The 19,731-nt window shown below is 36.2% G+C and overlaps 1 protein-coding gene across 3 annotated transcripts in view; it reads left to right on the forward strand.

The window, feature by feature from the left end:
• Positions 1-19,731, forward strand: part of Sf3b2 (splicing factor 3b subunit 2) — a 92,456-nt gene that overhangs the window by 14,643 nt on the left and 58,082 nt on the right. For all 3 annotated transcript variants that reach the window (XM_089091573.1, XM_089091575.1, XM_089091574.1), the window contains exon 2: positions 14,314-14,407. In XM_089091573.1, the coding sequence (XP_088947699.1) occupies positions 14,315-14,407 (93 nt within the window). In that variant the 5' untranslated portion in view covers position 14,314. The remainder of the gene's footprint in view (positions 1-14,313; positions 14,408-19,731) is intronic.

The raw sequence follows: 19,731 nt of genomic DNA on the forward strand, positions 1-19,731 counted from the left end.
TGAAAATCAACTACGCTGAACAAAATGGCTATCTCAAATTTTGATAGGATGTGTTTGGGGGAATAATAGGTGTGGGGGGGGGGGCTAGTTGCCCTCCAATCACTTTTGACTATTAAAAAGGGCACTAGCCCTTTGAATTTCCCATCGAATGAGCCTTTTTTGAAGTTTTTTACGACAACGCCTTCTATAAAAACTATGCCCCCAGGGCATAACTTAAAACCCTTGCCCTAAGAGTTGTGGGGGAGTGTCCTCCTCAAAAACATTTTCTATCAGGAAATCAACTACGCTGAGAAAAATGGCTATCTCAAAATTTTGATTGGAGGTGTTTGGGGGACTGATGGGGGGGGGGGGGGGGGCTAGTTGCCCTCCAATAACTTTTGACTATTAAAAAGGGTACTAGCCCTTTGAATTTCCAATATAATTAACCTTTTTTGAAGTTTCTATTACAACGCCTTCTATAAAAAACCTTATATGCCCCCAGGGCGTAACTTAAAACCCTTGCCCTGAGGGTTGTGGGGGAGTATCCTCCTCAAAAACATATTTTCTATCTGAAAATCAACTACGCTGAACAAAATGGCTATCTAAAAATTTTGGTTGGATGTGTTTAGGGAAATGATGGGCGTGGGAGGGGGGGCTAGTTGCCCTCCAATCATTTTCGACTATTAAAAAGGGCACTAGAACTCTTGACTTCCAATCGAATCAGCCCCCTTTGAAGTTTCTATGACGACCCCTTCCGTATGAAGTGCCTCTGGAAAAAAAATAATAATAAAACATTGGAGCCGTATGGTCTTTACTATAGGCAACGCTACAGCGTTGCCTCTGATTTTAGATACCACTTATACACTGCTGTTAGCATCAGTCTTGTTTAAACCAGTTTACCCAAAAATTGGAATGACTTACGAAATTTAGAACAAGAAAACACATGGCAAAGATATAATTTGGGTTATACCCTATTTTTGTGCTTGTAGGTGGGGGTGGGGGGTATAGTATAGTAGAGTTGCAGTTGAAATGTTTCAACTATAATTATTCTACACACAATGAAGTAAGAATTGTTGTGTTTAACCCTTTTATATAGCCTAGTCTAAAAAAAAGTAAAATATATAATCTTAGAGGGTCTATAATGGGCTCAAAATTGAATTTCCAAGTAAAGGGATTATTATATTTAGAAAGAGCATAAAAAAAGGCATTGAGTGGTATTTCCACCTTATTCATAGGTCAGTAGGCATAATATAAATGACCCCAAATTTACATAGGTAGCCTAGTTGATTAAGGGCTAGATTAATACGGTGGCCGGTGTTTCCCCTCCCCCCCCGGCGAATACCCCTGGAAAATATCCCCCCGGCGAATACCCCTGGAAAATACCCCCCCCCCCCCGTGGAAATTAAGGCTTTCCAAATTTGAGAATTTTATTTGAGTTTAATTTTTTTAATATCTGTAGGGGGAAGGAAATTTGGTACTTGTGTATAATGCGCCACTCACTCACGTTTACGCTGTATAAAATTTGAGAATACATCGTTTTTTTTGTTAGTTTCTTCGTTATTTTAGAAATAAATTTGCGCTATAGATTTGCACATTGGGGGGGGGTAAGCATTTTGCATATTAGATAGATAGACAAATAAGCGTATTTTAAAGCCAAATATACGTCCATGAACAGAGTACCCTCGAGGAAAATACCCTCCCCCTCTGTGGAAAATAAGGTTTCTAAATTTGTAACTTTTACTTGAGTTTTTTACCACAAATCACCATTAGGGTGAACCAGGGTAATTCCGGACACTTTGACCTTTTTTTTGGATTCAAAAAATTCCTCCTGCCAGCAGACTTAAAATCTCGCCATAAAATCGGATTCGTATGAAATTTCAGACTTTTAGCTTTTGTACAAGAGCTAGAAACTTCCGAAATTCGAACTATAAAGGGGATTGGTGACCTCATTTGAAATTTTTCCACGGTGTCCGGAATTAGCCACCAAAAATGGGTAATTCCGGACGAGGTCAATATCTTTGTACCTGAAGGAGTAAAAAATCTTAGGTTTGGTTGGTGGTATAAGCACCCCAGAATCTATGTTTCTTCCAAATTTCATGCGCGTACCTTCCAAACTAGCAGAGTTATTCGACAGCTTTGCAGTCGTGATTTTGTTTTTCTGAAAGTCAAATCTCGTTTTTCCAATGTGTCAAACCATGGATTCTCACGATAATTTGATAATAAAGTGATTATACTACCACGAGCCAGTATTTAAATATTCTTCTGAAGGACTGGGGGACCTGAAAGCCTGGGCCTTCATCTCCTGTAACTACAGAAGCCATCTGCTAACTTCCTTGAAATTTGTAAATTAAAAATAAGGTAAAAATAATAAAAAAGACGACTTCAAATACTGATAAAAGCAAGTTTAAAGGCAAAACACAGAGGAACTAGGTGATCACTGTTTTTTTCCATAGTTTTTCTTCCTCTCCTTGTGGCGTTTCACCATTTCGCGATGTTCGCTTATAGTGAAGGGTCCAGTGCCCTTCAGAGTGAGGGGCCCTCCCAAGATAAACTCTTCTGCGACGTCTGTGATGTCATCGTTCTTGGGCCAGCTAAACTCGTACGTCGCTGCTGAGTCGATCTTTGAGAGCTTCATCCTAACGACCCCTTCATCAACAAAGTCAACAATTCTGCCAAAATAAGGTGAGTCGTCGTAATACACAGCAGAATTATGGTCAAGCTTCGTTTCGACCTATTTCTTGCTAGGGCCAGGCTGATCGAGGTCATCAAGAACACACATCTCTTCAAGAGAGATGTCATCATCAGTGTAAGCGTATGGTATCTTGGACTCGCTTTCAGTGTCAGACAAGGGAACTGGGGAGGCCGCTTCTTGTAAGAGATTCATCTTTTTGCCTTTGGTACCAGAAGTCTAGGTATCACCGGTTTCTTTCCCTTTGGTTTTCTTTCCCACACCCTTTTTCCTGTCTGCCTTTTCCTTTTCCTCCTGCTGCTTCTTAAGTTGCTCTAAATACACCTTAGAAGTGATCACTTCAGCAGCTTTCTGAGTGATCTTTTTACTCTGCCCTGGTTCACTTCTTGGGTCTCTTCTTACACTCTCTAACAGGAGCTCTCCAAAGGTCTTCTTCATTGGAGTTTGTGGTTTCTTCTTAGGTGAAGAAATGTTGACGGTCAGATTGTCACTTTCTCTCTGGACTCTGAATCCTAACGGCTGTTGACTTCTCTGCTGGTTTCTTTGCTTGTTCTATTTTCTTTTCTTCAAGAACGGCATCGTAAGCCCTGAGTTTCTGCGGGTCAAACTGCTCTCTGTTGATTTTCGCACGGTTGGCTCTCTCTGGTACGCTAGGATCATAAACTCCAGTTGATGCAAACGCTTTCTGGATTAGAACTGGATCTGCTTGTTTCCAAATTTCACTTATCATCTTGACAAAATCTGCTTTCTGCAGCTTCTCTCCAACATTTTTCCTTGCCCGTTTGGTTAGCCTTTGGTCATACGTGGTTTTGAAAGCCTTGAAAACGCCAACGTCTAAAGCTTGAAGCATGTGTGTCGTATGGGGTGGCAGCTTCAGAATTGTGATGTTTTCGTTCATTGCAAGCTGCACAACTAAAACTAGTTCAGTAAACTCATGCTATATTGCTAGAAACTCGAGAATCTCTGATAGAACACAGTTCCAGGAGGCAGAGGTCAAAATTCGATGAAAAGGAATTGATTGCATCACATTTTCTCATGTCCGGAAATACCCCTCTGTGGCCGGATTATGGCCTCACCATCTGTCCGGAATCACCCTGTTTGGGGTCAGAAAATGGGTAATTCCGGACACCCATCCTACGACTAAACCGTTAGAGATAAAAATCTGCAAAAAATCATACTAATGCCCTAATTAAAACGCTTTTGAATGGTAAAACAACAAAACCCATAAGTTACACCATTCACCAACAAATGCAAAAAAAACTGACACCATACGTACTTTTTCATCAAAGTTTCTCCAATCGACTCCGGTTCAAGACTGACTGTCTCCAGTCCCTCCCCCACGTGCTGGCTGTTGTCAATCGGATATAGTGAGTCATAAACACTTCCTCTGTGATTTTTTCAAAACAAATCTAACGAGGGGTTAGCAAGATAAAGGGGGGTGTCCGGAATTACCCTGGTTCACCCTAACAAATAAATGAAACCAAAAACTAACAGAAATTACAATAGATAGCCTAGTCAATTTCAAAACGAGCAAAAAGTAAAAGGAGTATGGCTGACAACACCCATGTCTTCTTCAGACCAGAAAATAATTTGCACTTTACTTAAAAAAAAAACAAAAAAACTGTTTATTGTCAGTTTGATAAACATATTCTGAACAATTTTTTGGTCACTTAGAAAGGGCACTAGAACTTTTAATTTCCGTTCAAATGGGCCCTCTCACGATATTCTAGGACTACTGGATCGATAGGATCACCCCTGGAAAAAAATAAAAATAAAGACGCATCCGTGATCTCTCTTCTGGCAAAAAATGCAAAACTTCACATTTTTGCAGATAGGAGCTTGAAACGTCTACAGTAGGGTTTTCTGTTGCGCTTAATCTTGTGGTTTGATTTTCATTAAGGATCTATAACTTTTAGGGGTTGTTTCCCCCTTTTTCGAAAATAAGGCAAAGTTTTTCAGGCTCTCAATTTTTGATTGGGTAAGACTAATCTTTATGACACTTATATATTTGAAATCAGCATAAAGATGCAATTTTTTCGATGTATCTACTCGTATCAAAATTCCGTTTTTTAGAGTTTTGGTTACTATTGAGCCGGGTCGCTCCTTATTTACAGTTCGTTATCACGAACTGTTTGATTGCTGATCAAAGTTTATGTTATTTTTGTCTTTCATTTATGTTATTTTACTGTGTTCATGGCTGTATATTTGGCTTTAAAATACACTTATTTGTCTATCTATCTAATGTGCAGAATAATTTTACCAAACACATTTTGCATGCAGACCCGCTATGCTTACCTCACCCCCCCCCTTCTCCCAGAATGTGCAAATCTATAGCGCAAATTTATTTCTAAAGTAACGAAGAAACTAACAAAAAAGAACGGTGTGTTCTCGAATTTTACACAGCGTAAACTTGTGAGTGGTGCATAATACACAAGGTGGCCGGTGTTTACCCCCCCCCTGTTGAATACCCCCCGTAACCTCCCCCCCCCCCAAAAAAAAACGTGGAAAATAAGGCTTTCCTAATTTGAGAATTTTATTCGAGTTTTATTTTTTTAATTTCCGTATGGGGATGGTACTTGTGTATTATGCCACTCACTCAGTTTCCTCTGTGTAAAATTCGAGAACACACCGTTTTTTTGTTTAGTTTCTTCGTTACTTTAGAAATAAATTTGTGCTATAGATTTGCACATTAGGGGGGGGGGGTTAAGCTATAGCGCGAATTTATTTCTAAAGTAACATAGAAACTAACAAAAAACCGGTGTGTTCTCGAATTTTACACAGCGTAAACTTGAGTGAGTGCCGCATAATACACAAGTACCAAAATTCCATCCCCCTATGGAAATTAAAAAATAAAACTCAAATAAAATTCTCAAATTTGGAAAGCCTTGTTTTCCAAGTTTTTTTTTGTGGGGGGGGGGGGGGTAATTTCCGGGGGTATTCGCCTAGAACTAATACACAAGTACCAAAATTCCTTCCCCCTCCGGAAATTAAAAAAAAAATTCTCAAATTTGGAAAGCGTTATTTTCCACGGGGGGTATTTTCCAGGGGGGTATTTTCCGGGGGTATGTTTTCTGGTTCTCAATTACATCACAAGAGAAATGATAAAATATTAAAGAAAACACAGAAATTTGTTAAAGATTTGTAAATGGTTTATTCAATTGGATCCTGGTTAATCAATGCCTGTGGATTATATAATTTTAGCAAGATAGAATTATAATCAAATAATAAATTTAACCGATATTTTAACGCTTTTCTGTAGCAAAAATGAGAGGGAAAGGTTTAATCTTCAAGGGTTCATAAAGGGCTTAAAATTGAATTTCCAAGTAAAACAACTATTATATTTGGAAAGAACACAAAAAAGGGGTTGAGCAGTATGTTCACCTTATCCACAGGTCAGTAATGTAAACTCTTCCAAATTTACCAAGAAGCCTAGGTTCACCAATGGTTTGGGGACTAGGTACTAGTTTTCCCACCCTTACCATATACATTGCCAGCTGTTAGTTAGGTGTAAGCCTAGAATTGGGCCTGTTGAGAAGGAACATGTTAAGAAAACAGTTCTAACTTCATAATATGCAGAATAACTGTAGTTAGCACGTTTTGATTGCAGTTCTACTATACTTTCTAATTTGAAAAGGATGATTCCAAAATTCCTAATTCCTGTAATGGATTCATTATCTATCTGTATCTCAGAAATTTAATGGAAGAAAATTTTGTTTTATTTAGGGGTAAACTTTGGGATCACTTTGTATATTTCTTGACATTTCACCTTTCTGTGCCAATGTTGTTCCACCCTCTCGGAGCTTCATCTCCTTATACCTGCCTTCCAGCAACTTTCAATGCTATAAATGAAAGCCTCTGGTTTGTAACAAGTTGTTGATCTAGCCTTAGCTGCTTTGTCTGCCAATTTTTTCCCTCTGACCTCAGAATATCCAAGGGGCAACAATATAATATGGGTGCCACTCAATGCTAGTCTGTTTAAACCTTTGTAGCACTTCAAATCAATTTTTGCCTGCTTTTAATCATGGTTGCAGCAGTAACTGAGTAACCTAATAAAGGACATACCATGGCCCACAGTAATCCAAAAAATAGCCTGAGACCCCCTAAAGATGGCATCAGATTGAAACAAAAAGTACACCATTGGAATTACCTGAGCCAAAACCCTAGACAAGAGACTTATAGTCTCTTGGCTTGAACAACAAGGAAAATCACTTTTTTTTTTCATGGGAATCACCATCAATGACCTCTTTGTTGTTGTTTTTTTTCTAATCTTTTCTTTTTCTGTAGCTAGTGGGACACTGGAACATCATGGAGAGCTCTTTAAGGGCTCATATTGAAGGGAATTTTCACTTCTATTTATTTTGTATTTAACAAAACATAATATTTAAAATAAAATAAATTTTTGACAAAAACGGCATTATTGTTTACAAGATGATGAATGATGTCATAATCTAGGTTACAACCATAAATGGTATAAAAATTGAAAACTATATAATGATGTTAGTTATAATGACATGAGTACTGTCAGTATATAAGGATGTCATACCATAAAGATATAAATGGGAGTTAGGTTATGCCACCTTAACAATATGAATTTGTGATGGTGACTAGAGAGGAAGCTATGGTTGCAGTGGTAGCTGCAACCTAGTAAAGGGCAAACCACAGCCCATAGTAACAAAAAATAGAATGAAACCTCAGAAAACAGCATTCAATCAAAACAAAAGTCCACCATTAGGATTGCCTTGGCTGAAAACCCTTATCAGAAAACTGACAATCCTTTGACTTGAACTAGAAGGAAAATCCCTTGGCTTGAATAACAAGAAAACTCACTTTTTGCATGGGAATCACCATAAATTTCCTTTTTTTTTCATTTTCTCCTTCTCTGCAGCTAGCAGGGCACTAGAAGATCAGCTGTTTAAGGGTTCATGTAAAAGGAAATTGCCACATCTAGGTCTACCCACTTTTGTAATTAACAACACCTGATATTAAAAAAAATCACTGCTTTAGCAAAAAAAAACTCTTTTTTTTATATAAGATGATGAATGACATCATAATCATACGTTACAACCATAAATGATGTATAAAGTATAAGATCAAATAGTTTCTGGTAACTAACTGTAAGAAGCAACTCAACCCAATAGCAATTAAAACTCTAAAAAATGGAATTTTGATATCAATGGATACATCAAAAGAATCAGCTTATTATGCTGATTCCAAAAACATAAGATTAATTAAGTTTAGTGTTACAAATCACAAGCTACAAGCCTTGAGGAAATTGGCTTGATTTTGAAAGAGGGGGGCAACACCCCTGAATAGTCAAGGAGTCTTAATAAAAATTACACAATCAGATTCAGTGTATCAGAGAACCTTACTGTCAAGGTTTCAAGCTCCCATCTGAAAAAATGTGAATTTTTATATTTTTTTGCCAGAAAAAAGATCACAGATGCATGTTTATTTTTTTTCATATTTTGTTTCTCCCTGGGGTAAATATATTGAACCAATGGTCCTAGAATTTTGGAACAAGGCTCATTTGAATGAAAATTAAAAGTTCTAGTGGCCAAAAAGATCGGAGGGTAGCTAGCCCTTTCCCACGCCCTTTTTACCCCCCAAAGTCATCTGATCAAAATTTTGAGATAACCATTTTGTTCATCACAGTTGAAAGGTCCAACAACTATGCCTTTGGGGAGAACATGGTCCCCATAACCTCTGGGGAAAGGGATGTAAGTTTTGAAATTTGCCTATATTGTTCACATATAGTATTTGTTATTGGGAAGTATACTTAGCTGAATGGTAGAGCATTCAACTGCAGATTGAGAGGCCACTGATTGAAACCCAGTTGTCCCCCTATTTATTTTGAATTAAAAAAATGAAGAGCTCTGTCACTGAATTTTAAAATAAAATGATTAAAAATTTTATCGAACAGTTTGTTGTAACAAACTATAAGTAAGGAGGGATTCAGCTCAATAATAGCCAAACTCTAAAATATAGAACTTTGTTAATAATAGATACATCAAAACAATTGGATTTTTGTACTAATTCTAAATATATAAAGTTCATTAAGTTTAATGTTACCCATCAAAAGCTACAAACCTGAGAAATTTCATCAACATAACCTGTTCCTGCCCCCAGCATTATTTGAGAAACAATCAGAAATTAAACATAAAAGAATTTTTTTTTTTAACTGAAAGTAAGGAGCAACATTAAAACTTTAGATGAACAGAAATTATTATGTACATGAGGGTGGCTGCACCTTCCTCAGCCCTTGCTCTTTATGCTGAAGTTTGACTTTTTGTTCTGATTCTTTAGAAAAAACCACTCAAACAAAAGGGACATTGGTTTTGAAATAGAAAAAAATAGATAATTTACAATTCTTGAAGTATTTAAAAAAATCTTTGACTTCAGCATAAAGAGTGAGTTCGAGGAAGGTGCAGCCCCTTCACATATGGAATAATTTCTGTCTGTTTTAAGTTTTAATGTTGCTCCTTACTTTCAGTTAAAAAACTTGTTTTTTTTTATTTAATACAAGTAGAAGGCCATACTCTGAGAAGAAAGCTACAGGTTGCAGCATATGAAAAAAAGATCAATTGGAATACCTTAGAGAAATAAGATTAATACTTTAATAAGTGTCATGGGTAACAGTAATGACAATGTAGTTTGTTCTCTACTGGTTCCTGCTAAGAAAAGCCTCTTTGTGTAATGTTTGGTCTTAATTACTGTTTAGGCTGATGTGAGTATTTACTGTAGACATTTCTCCTGTGTGGTATTAAGAAACATTTTTGTTTTAGTTCATCTCAATTATAGTATTTTCTTGTATTTCAATGCTATTAGTTTTTTTAAGCAATTGAAATAAAAAAAAATGGAGTAAAAAGAAAAATAAGAACTTAATATTAGGTTGTCTGGTTAGGTGTTAAGGGGTCTTGAGAGGCTTAGATATAATTAATTTTAAAAATAGAGTTTAGGGGCAACCCAGTAAAGACTGAACTAAAGCCTATAGTAACCAAGAATTTAAAAACACATTAAAGAAAAACTCAAGTGAGGAAGAATTATCATTTAAAGCTGATTCAGGATTGGTATTTTGATTAACCTTAATGATAAAAGTTGGTTATGTAAACAAATTTGTGGGATCCGCGTTGCAGCAGTAGCTAGCAACCTAGTAAGAGACGATACGAAAAATTAAGCAAGAAAAAGGGGTTGTAATTTTTATAAAGCAGTGAATACAATAAAATAAACACTTAATTAAACAAAAATACTCCGAATATTTCGGCCCCACGTCCGGGAGCCTTTCTCAACGGAAAAAAAAGAAAAAAATGAAACAAAAAATGTTCTTTTTAAAAACCTTAACTTACATCAAAATAAAAACCTACTAAACACATGAAGAGAAAAAAAACAACAAAAGAAAAAATATAAATAAACCTCAAACAAAAATCGCATATTCGACACAAGATACAATTCAATGGTTCATATAAGAAATCGAGTGTAAACATGTATTTAAACTCATCTCCGCACACTGCATGAACGAAAGTAAATCAAGATACGACGAATGTATTTATACTTAAACCAAAACAATAAAGGTCAGCTCACCCCCGACCCATAACTCCTAATTAAATCTCACAAGTTCACCAACCAATGTTTGAATTATAAATTGAACGGATTCGTTTGCTTGCAAGCTTAGCTGCAGTTTGTTTACTTTTCCCAGCATTTAACCCATTCTGACCTTTGTTCGCAAGGTCATCTTTCATTTCAGAACTATTATTAAAATCAGTTCTAGTTGAAAATCTTACCTGCTTTTTAATTAAACTATTAAACCTGACAATATTGGGATAAAAGGCAAAGTTATGTAATTTGTTTACATGAAAGATGGGTCAAATCAAGAAACATATTACATAACTTTGCCTTTTATCCCATTATTGTCACAAAAATTAAGAAGACAATTAAAAAAACATAATATAAATACAGCATTTAAATCAGGACAAACTATAAGCTCTTTGTTAAATAAAGGGAAAGACAAGGTACCGAGAAATTTGCAAAAGGGAGTATACAAAATTCTATGCTCTTGTGGTAAATTTTATGTGGGAAGAACACAACAGATTTTAGAAAATAGGCTACAGCAACACAGGAATGCCATAGATTGCTCTCTAAAACAAAATATAAAACCGGAAAAGTTTGAGTCAGCTATTGCAGAACATGTTTATTATTTTCCTCATCACAGTATTTTATTTGATCAAACAAAAATGGTAGATATGTCTCTAGGACTTTTACAAAGCTTCAGGGAAATTAAAGAAATAAAAAAGATAATATATGGGGGTATTAGTATCAATAGAGATGAAGGGGAATTTAGGATCAATTTAATTTATAATAGTTTAATTAAAAAGCAGGTAAGATATTGAACCAATACTGATTTTAATACTAGTTCTGAAACGAAAGATGACCTTGCAAACAAAGGTCAGAATGGGTTGAATGCTGGGAAAAGTAAACGAACTGCAGCTAAGCTTGCAAGCAAATGAATCCGTTCAATTTATAATGCAAACATTAGTAGATCAATTTGTGAGATTTAATTAGGGGTTATTGGTCGGGGGTTAGATGACCTTTATTGTTTTGGTTTAAGTATAAATATATTCTTCATTTTTTGATAGATTTCCATTTATATACTGTGATGAGGCGTTTTTGAATCAATGTAGAAATTTGATTTTGTATATACACCAGTGAACGGAAGTGTTTATTTAATGTGTGGTTTTTTTTCCTATTTATTTAAATTTTTCTTTTTGTTGTTTTTTTCCTCTTTATGTGCATAGTATGTTTTTATTTTGATGTAAGTTAAGGTTTTTAAAAAGAACATTTTTTGTTTCATTTCTTTTCTTTTTTTTTCTGTTGAGAAAGGCTCCCGGACGTGGAGCCGAAATATTCGGAGTATTTTTGTTTATTAAGTGTTTATTTTATTGTATTCACTGCTTTATAAAAATTACAACCCCTTTTTCTTGCTTAATTTTTCGTAAATGGAAAAGCAGTGTGGTCTAAGAAATTATTTAGTAAGAGACGATCACGTCCAATGTTAAGAGATATAATAACCCATAACTCCTAAATAGAGTCAGATCAAAACAAAAAGTATACCATTAGAACCGCCTTGTCCAAAACCCCTATATAGTAAACTTTCTGTCCTTTGGCTTTAACAGCATTAAAATTAAAAGGCTATGTGTACAATGTCTTGAGAAATATTCATAGAATAGTGAGAGGGATGCTGAATGAAATCAAATAGACATTATGTGGATCTAGGTTGACAAATGAGCATGTTCTAGCAAAGAGTTATGTGGTCTATGTGTACTATTTTTTCCCCTGCAATTTTGTATAGAAGGAAAGGCTGTAGAAACTTTGAACAGGGCAGGTATGAAAAAAGCTCCAAAGCTGCCAGTAGCAGAATTCTACAGAATTCCAAAAGCTGCCAACACATTAGCAGCACAGCTTGTGTTTTGACAGCTTTTCTTGGAGCAAAAAATATTTTACGTGTAAAAATGGTATTTTCAGACAAAATCTGTTAACAAAATTGAAAACTGTCAAGTAGCATTGCTACTTTGCTACCCCACTTTTTGCACGGCGGGAACAGGGCTAATTCAAATTGAAAATCGAAAGTATTGGCTCCCTTTTTAAGAGTCAGAAATTGATTAGATTCAAGGAAGATGCCTTCTTTTCATGACAAAACTGATGGTATATGGGATGACATCATGCCACTGTCAAAGCCTAGTGAAACTGAGAAAAGAGGAATGAATGCATCAAACTGAGCAAAAAAAAAAAAAAAGTTTTTATTAGGGGATTTTAATGCCCAGGTCAGTAGACATAGGGGTAGGTGGTATTCTAGCCTAAGTAAAACTATGTAAAACCATTTAGTTGTAATACTTGTCAGAAAGTCTATGACACCAGATAAAAAATAAATAAGAATACTTACAAGAAAAAGGTTGCCAAAACAAGAGATTTCATAACAGTCTAGTCATAATGCTCCATTAACTTAGCTATTTTAGCTTGTATGTGTTGGTGTTTGAAATGGTATTGTGACTACAGAAGTAGCTGCAACCTAGTAAAGGACAAACCATGGCCCACAGTTGTAAAAAAATTTCTGAAACCCTATAGAAATGGCGTTGGATCAAAACAAAAGGGCACCACTGGAATCACCTTGGCTAAAAACCCTATACAGGACACTAACAGTCCCTTGGCTTGAACAACAAGGGTAATGGCCTGGCCAACTCTTGGCCTGGCCAACAAGAAAAATCACTTTTTGCATGGGAATGACCTTCAATGTCCTTTTTTTTCTGTACAGCTAGCAGGGCACTGTAATATCATAGAACACTGTTTAAGGGCTAGTGTTAAAGGAAATCGTTTTTATAATTAACAAAACGTAATATTTAAAACAAAATCAATTTTTTGGCCAAAAACTGCTTCTTTATATACAAGATGATTAGTGACATCATAATCATAGTTCGTTATATAAGACGATTGCCCTGGTCATTGTAACTATTGGAAAAGAAATATTTGTTACCTATGAAATGCAAATTATTATTAACTGTCTTGCCATTGGGATTTCAGCCATGTCTTGGAATAGCAGTCTGGCTTGAAAAAAGATGGGGCTCAACCAAATATAAAGGAATATTTTGATGACAGTTTAGATAGTATTATTGAAAGAGCTAGGCTTAGTAGAGAGCCTTGTTTCATACATTTCAAAGCAGTAATAAAGTTGCTAAGCTGGTTAACTAGCTATAACTCTGTGTGTGCTATTTTACCAATTCCTTGGGAAACTGTAAAGATACCAGTTAATTCTGCTTTTGAATTATCTGCCTTTGTTTTCTTTGAAAAAGCAAACATTACGTATGCCAAAGATCTTCCAATATTATATGGTAGCCCATATTGTTAAGTACAATATGTTAGTAATGTTAATAAACATATGTTATAAAAGTACATATGTTAAGTAAATAACTTTTATTGTAGAAGATTTGAATTATATGACTGTCATCCCCTAAAAGTAAGTTTCACTAAAACTAAAAATTAATAGAACAGATTTTGCATGGTTTCTTTTAAAAAAATTGCAATCACAACTCAAAAATTGGCAATTCAAATTCAGTTTTTGTACTTTCCTGCTCAACAGCCCCATCTTTGCAGAATTTCATTGGAAAGGATTGCTTGCTGTAATTTTGTTTGTGTTAAAAAAGAGGTAATTTCAGTTTTCATTATAATTGTATTGTAACATTAATGGCTCTTGTTTCTTTGAAACAAAAACGTGCTTTAAATTTATGGTTGCCATGAGCTAGGGCTTGCTCTTTACTACGTTGCCCCTAGTTTCCAGTTTAGGATCCTTTGGCTCTGAAACTTTAATTGAAGTGTCTTCACAACCAGAAATTCTAATTAGATCAACGTGTAAAAGAACATTCTACTCTAAGAATCAATACAACCATATTTTATTCAAACATTTTGTGTCCTTGATAAGCTACCTTTGGTCTCCTCAAGTCAAAATTTAAAATCAACTTGTTTCCCCCATCCCCCCCCCCCATCCATTATTGCCTCATAGGCTCAGCTGGATTCCTTTCTGTTAATTTGTACCCTTAGTTGTACCTGAGATATGTAAGTCATGCAGTACTAAATTAATACTGCTGTGTTTTACATTTCAGAATGAGTAGTATGGTGCAGCAAAATCAGGAGAAAGGGCTTGTTCCGTCCTTAATGCAAAAACTTGTTCCACCTCCTCCTGGAGTTGAGGAAAAGGTAAATTTCTTTTTACTCTTATATTACTTGCAACTTGCATATGATAAGGACAAGATTCATCTACTTTTGGACTATAGGCCAAAGCCATCAGTTTGGTCATCTTAGTTTAAAGAAATACAAAAATCACTAATAACTAATTAACAGAACAAACCTGCTAGAGGCCAACACATGCAAATCTGAGGTCAGTTTATAGGCTATATTTAGCTCAAGAGAGAATGTGTTGCAACAGGCAGGTTTGAACTGCAGTCTTCAAAGTTTCCAGGTGCTGCTTTATCCACTGTGAGAAATATTCAAAGAAATTTAGTCGTTTTTTGGCTTTTTTTATGTATTGTATTGGGTGCCTTGAAAGGCACAAGACTCGCGCTAAAATTACGCATTTATTTTCTATAAAATCTTGTAGCCTGGTGCCAAAAGCCAAAAGGTCTATTTGTGTTTATTTGTTTATTTATGTAACAAAATGCTTTCTGTGTAGTCGTCTCAAAAAAAATTTTTTTTCAAAGAGAAAAAAATGTTACCAAAACATGTTTTAGGCTTTGCTTATGGGTTATTTCAAATTTTTCTTGTTGAAATACTTGATTTCAAAATTTTAAGCTTTGGGCCAATCCCAAAAAGAGAAGTTACTATTGCAGCCTTGAAAAAAGGAAAATACTAGGCTTCAATGCAGGGGGCTTTCTACAGCTATCCATTCTATTGGATGAACCATGGGAAAAGGATAATGAATGGGAGGCATATTGTTGACTACTTAAGCCTTATTCATAATTTGATTCAGCTAATAATGAGACTTACCTAAGGCCAGTTCTATTCGTAATGAGATTTAGTTAAGTTAGCCTACAGAGACTAAAGCCAGCTCTGGAGTTCAGCTCATTTTGATATTTGCGGATTTAAGAAAGGCTCCTCAATTAGAGAGCTTTAATTTCAGTTCTTAACTGTAAAAAAAACCGCAGCAGACTGTTTTCTTTAAAAACAAAATAAATAAATAAAAAAACATTTGAGAAAATAAATCGATCTTTGATGGCTTCTGCCTTTGTTTTTTGTTTTTTTATTTTGTGTGTGTCCAATCAAGCAATTAACTCTGTCTTTTCTAAAAAAAAAAGTCCTTCTGAGCATTCATGCTTAACAAGGAGTAGAAAATACACAACAAAAATGACTAAAAATTAAGGAAAAGGAAGCAAAGCAAAATAGAATCTTTGCAGCCAAAGTGTTCAGATTGACTTTTTGGTGTCTTTTTTCAGGCAGTGTGTAAGTTGTTTTTTATTTATTAGCGCAAAGTACAATCCTTGTATATCCGTCGTCCTGTTAGTACATTCATTGGATTTTAGGTGATTTTACCACCTTTGATGGCAGGTTATTTTATTCTTTTGCAGTCCTATAAACAAAGGGGTGCCGACCAATCTTCTTTTTTGGCTTCATATCAGGACTTTTTTATTGATCTTGCTGAATAATGGCTGAGATTGAAAAAAAATTCTAGCCATAATTGATCCTGTTAATAATTCTATAAATATTGATAGTAGAAGTGACCCTTTAACTACTGAACGAACTCCTTATATGGGCATAGCCTCCCTAGGGAGAATGATTGCGTAATCGGTCAATGACCTCTTTTTCCAAGGTCGATTTATTTGGTGTTTCTGTGTGTAATAACTCCGGAACGAAGGTTGCACATGCGCATTGAATTCTAACGGGAACAATGTTATTGATCTAGGACTCGAGGGGGAAGTGAATTTCCGAGAACTTGATTGCGTAATCGATCGTGAATGTTATGATCCAGAAATAGTATTTGTTGTTGCTGCTCTCGCCAAATGTTATGAGTTTCCCGGAAACAGTTAGATCACGTGTTTCCTTCTCAGCCAATCAGCGAGTCGGTTACATCCTCCTTCTCAACCAATCAGAGGGCTTGTTACATATGGTTTTCCCCGTTACATAACAACTCGCCCATTGAGATTTCGTATATAACGGACATGCAATGTGATTAAATTATCAGAAAGTATTTTGACACAGTGTAAACCACTACAATGGATAATATTGATGAATTAGAAGCCTTGGCAACTACAATTTACCATGTAAGTTCCATTTTAGTACATTTTCAAATAAAATTATTTTCCTTGGACATCCTCCAGTATATTCAGCTAAAACGTCAATCTATTCCTTTGCCCCCCCCCCCCAAACCATTGTTTTACAATCAAATTCTCGCAAAAAGAAATACCATTTCAATAAATTCCTTCCCTCTATATTTCCAACTAAATCCCCCCCCCCACCATTGGTTTAGAATAAACTTCTCGCAAAAAGAAATTGCATTTCGTGACATTGCTTCCTTCTATATTTCCAGCTAAAGCGATCACTGACTTCTGTCAATTTTTAATGAAAATGCCGCTCTGTTTTGACACAAGACTCCAATGTGAGGCCTATAATTAGCTATCACCCTTTCTCTGTGACACCCGTCGCTATTAAGCCGCTAACTTGACAATACATTTCCGCAAGCATATAATTACTTTGTCACCCTTTTCCGATGTGTTCACGCTATCGGTCTAGCCAAATGGGTTTGTTTTGGCTGTCACATTAAAACAGTTTTAAGCAAAAAGAGATTGCTGTATATTAAGCTTGTAGATTCGTAACCTGTATGGAAGTAGAGAAACAGATTCTAAACAAATTAAGTTTAACAATATATTTAGAACATTATGTGAAAGGGGGCAATACATTGCTTCTAACAGCTTCGTTGTAAGTAAATTATGTAAAGGGGGAGGGCAATGCCTTCAATTCTACCGCCATCAGTGTAAAATGAAAACAAACTATTTCTTCGCATTAAAAGTAAGGGCATTGTATTTGTCAGAGAGCCGGTGAAAGAGATTATTTTCAAATTAAGTTTAACAATATATTTAGAACATTATGTGAAAGGGGGGAGGGGGCAATACATTGCTTCTAACAGCTTCATTGTAAGTAAATTATGTAAAGGGGGAGGGCAATGCCTTCAATTCTACCGCCATCAGTGTAAAATGAAAACAAACAGTGCAGGGCTAGAAAAGTCTTTGGGAGTTGCATGTAGCTAATATTATGTATAAATTGAATAGCATTTTAACCTATGTTTGCATAATATAGGCCTACAGGTCGATGGGTTAACGATCTAATTTAAAGCCTATAGACCGGAAAATTTAATATTTTTCTAAATGGTAAAAATAGAAACAATGATTCCTATCCTAAGGCTATAGACTACTGATTGTCTAATAAAAACTTTTGATTTCTAAGCATAATATATTTCTCGCGAAATTTTTACTCTTTGCTTTACTGAAAAGAGATAAATTACATGGATGAGGGTACTAACTTTCTTTCTGTAAAAAAAAGGGGCAAATTATTTTGATACAAATTTTTTCTCTTCTTTTAAGGACAATTTTGAAGAATGCCACCCACCAAGCAAGAGGGCTAGGCTAAATGAAGTGACTCCTGTAGGAGTATCACCGCCTTCCGTCATAAGGTATGCTGGGTTAACCAGGGGCGCACTACACCAAGCCCCCACGTCATCTATACCATCCGTAAGAGCTGAACCATCCAGAGCCACGCTTTACCAACCCCCTGTGTCCTCCATGCAGACAGCAATACAGTCTGTTCAAAAACCGAAAAGAGAATGGGCGGCTGCTCACAGGATGGTGAACCCCGCTGGGTCATCTGTACAAGCCAGTGACATCGCCGCCGCCACCACATCTATGCAAGCCACTGATAGTGTTGCCATAATTACACAAGAGTGTGAGGTTGCCCTCCAACATGCACTACCTGGTCCTTCGGGCACCCAAGCCCAGACGGATTATGCAAATGTAAGCATTTTTTCCTACCTTTCTATTTCTTCCAATGTTTTTTTCTTTTTAAATTCCCAATATAAACTTATCTCAGCGGGATATTAACCCCTCCCCCCCCCAGCCGGGTTTTCTCGGCTCCCCCCACCCTCGGCGATATCTTAAAGTAATTTTTTTTCAAAGAAAAAACTCTTTTCTAATCTTTGCTATTTTACATGAATTAACCCTATCTCTTCGCCGCTATCTCATAAGCGAATATTTTTCATGGGTAATTTCAAGTCAATTAATGCTCACCATTTGAAACTCAAAATCCCATATTTTTCACAATTGAATATCACATAGTTTTAAGAGAAGGAACTGAGAGATTATTCCCATTTATCTATCTGTCACATATGGATCCCGTAATTTGTGCAAGGATATTTTTAAAATAGCTTTCAATCTTACAAACCCTTGCCAATATTTTAGTGATGGGGAAACATTGTTGACAATATACTGAGTTAACGGTTTACAGCATTTAATTGTACTGTTTCCTCGTCTGAAGTTCGGTCTTGGAAATCGGAACACTCGCGCGGTGGCTTACTATAATTGTGAGTTAATGAGGATTTCACCGAACTTGTAGAACGGAATTAGATAGAAACTTGGACTTATGCAGTCTAAGCGAATATTTCAACTTTTTGCGGGCATTATGTAAATGGCCGGGAGCTACGGAGCCCGGAATGCGCCGGTGGGTACGAGAAGCGGTCTGGGACACGGTTGGGGACGCGCGGGGGGTTGCAACACGGGTCAGGGCAGGGCCCAAGGGTGGCACCGGTGGGGCAGGGACGGGCCAGGGAACGCGCTGTGGTACAGTACCTTGAAAAAAAAAAATTTGAACACTTTGAAAATAAACAACCACATTGTCGCCTTCTATGTCATATCTTAGATTATCTTCAGTTGAATTAACCAAATGTTATTAAGCAATAATAATCCAAATTTTAACAGTAGGGATGATTTGAACACTTTGAAAATAAGCTATTTTTTCATTTATAGATCGGACGAGCATTGGTCCCCTACTCTCCGTCCAGTGAAGAAGAGGAAGAACCAATTCTAACACCGCCAGTGGAGTTTCAGGACAACGAAATCATTAACTCTATTGAAGTACCTTCCGATATTGATGACTTTCTAGCTGATTTTTTTAATGTAGTTAGTAGCGCTGTTGTGCTGGTAGACTTGAGCCCTAATACTTTGCAGCTTTTAGATTTTTTTACCGGGAACCCTCCCCCTCCCGCCTCCGATACCCTAACGACTCCACTTCGAACAACTGAAGTGGCGCATTCTCCCGATATTGTTGAACAACTTGGGGGTGGGGGTAATATACAAGCGGGGGAGGAGGGTACAACTCTCCCCGATTTTCAATTGTCGAATATAATTTTAAAGAATATAGTTGTTTTCACTTCGAAGTTTGGAGATCCCTTTAATTCACTTATGGGGGGAAAATTTGTTTATAACCCTGTAGAAATTGTGTATGTATATGTAGAAAAAATTCGTGCACTTCTGGAGAATCAA

Source organism: Artemia sp. Qi Xiang Cuo, chromosome 7 (genome assembly GCF_049724085.1).
Source record: "Artemia sp. Qi Xiang Cuo chromosome 7, ASM4972408v1, whole genome shotgun sequence".
In the NCBI taxonomy this organism is placed as follows: domain Eukaryota; kingdom Metazoa; phylum Arthropoda; class Branchiopoda; order Anostraca; family Artemiidae; genus Artemia; species Artemia sp. Qi Xiang Cuo.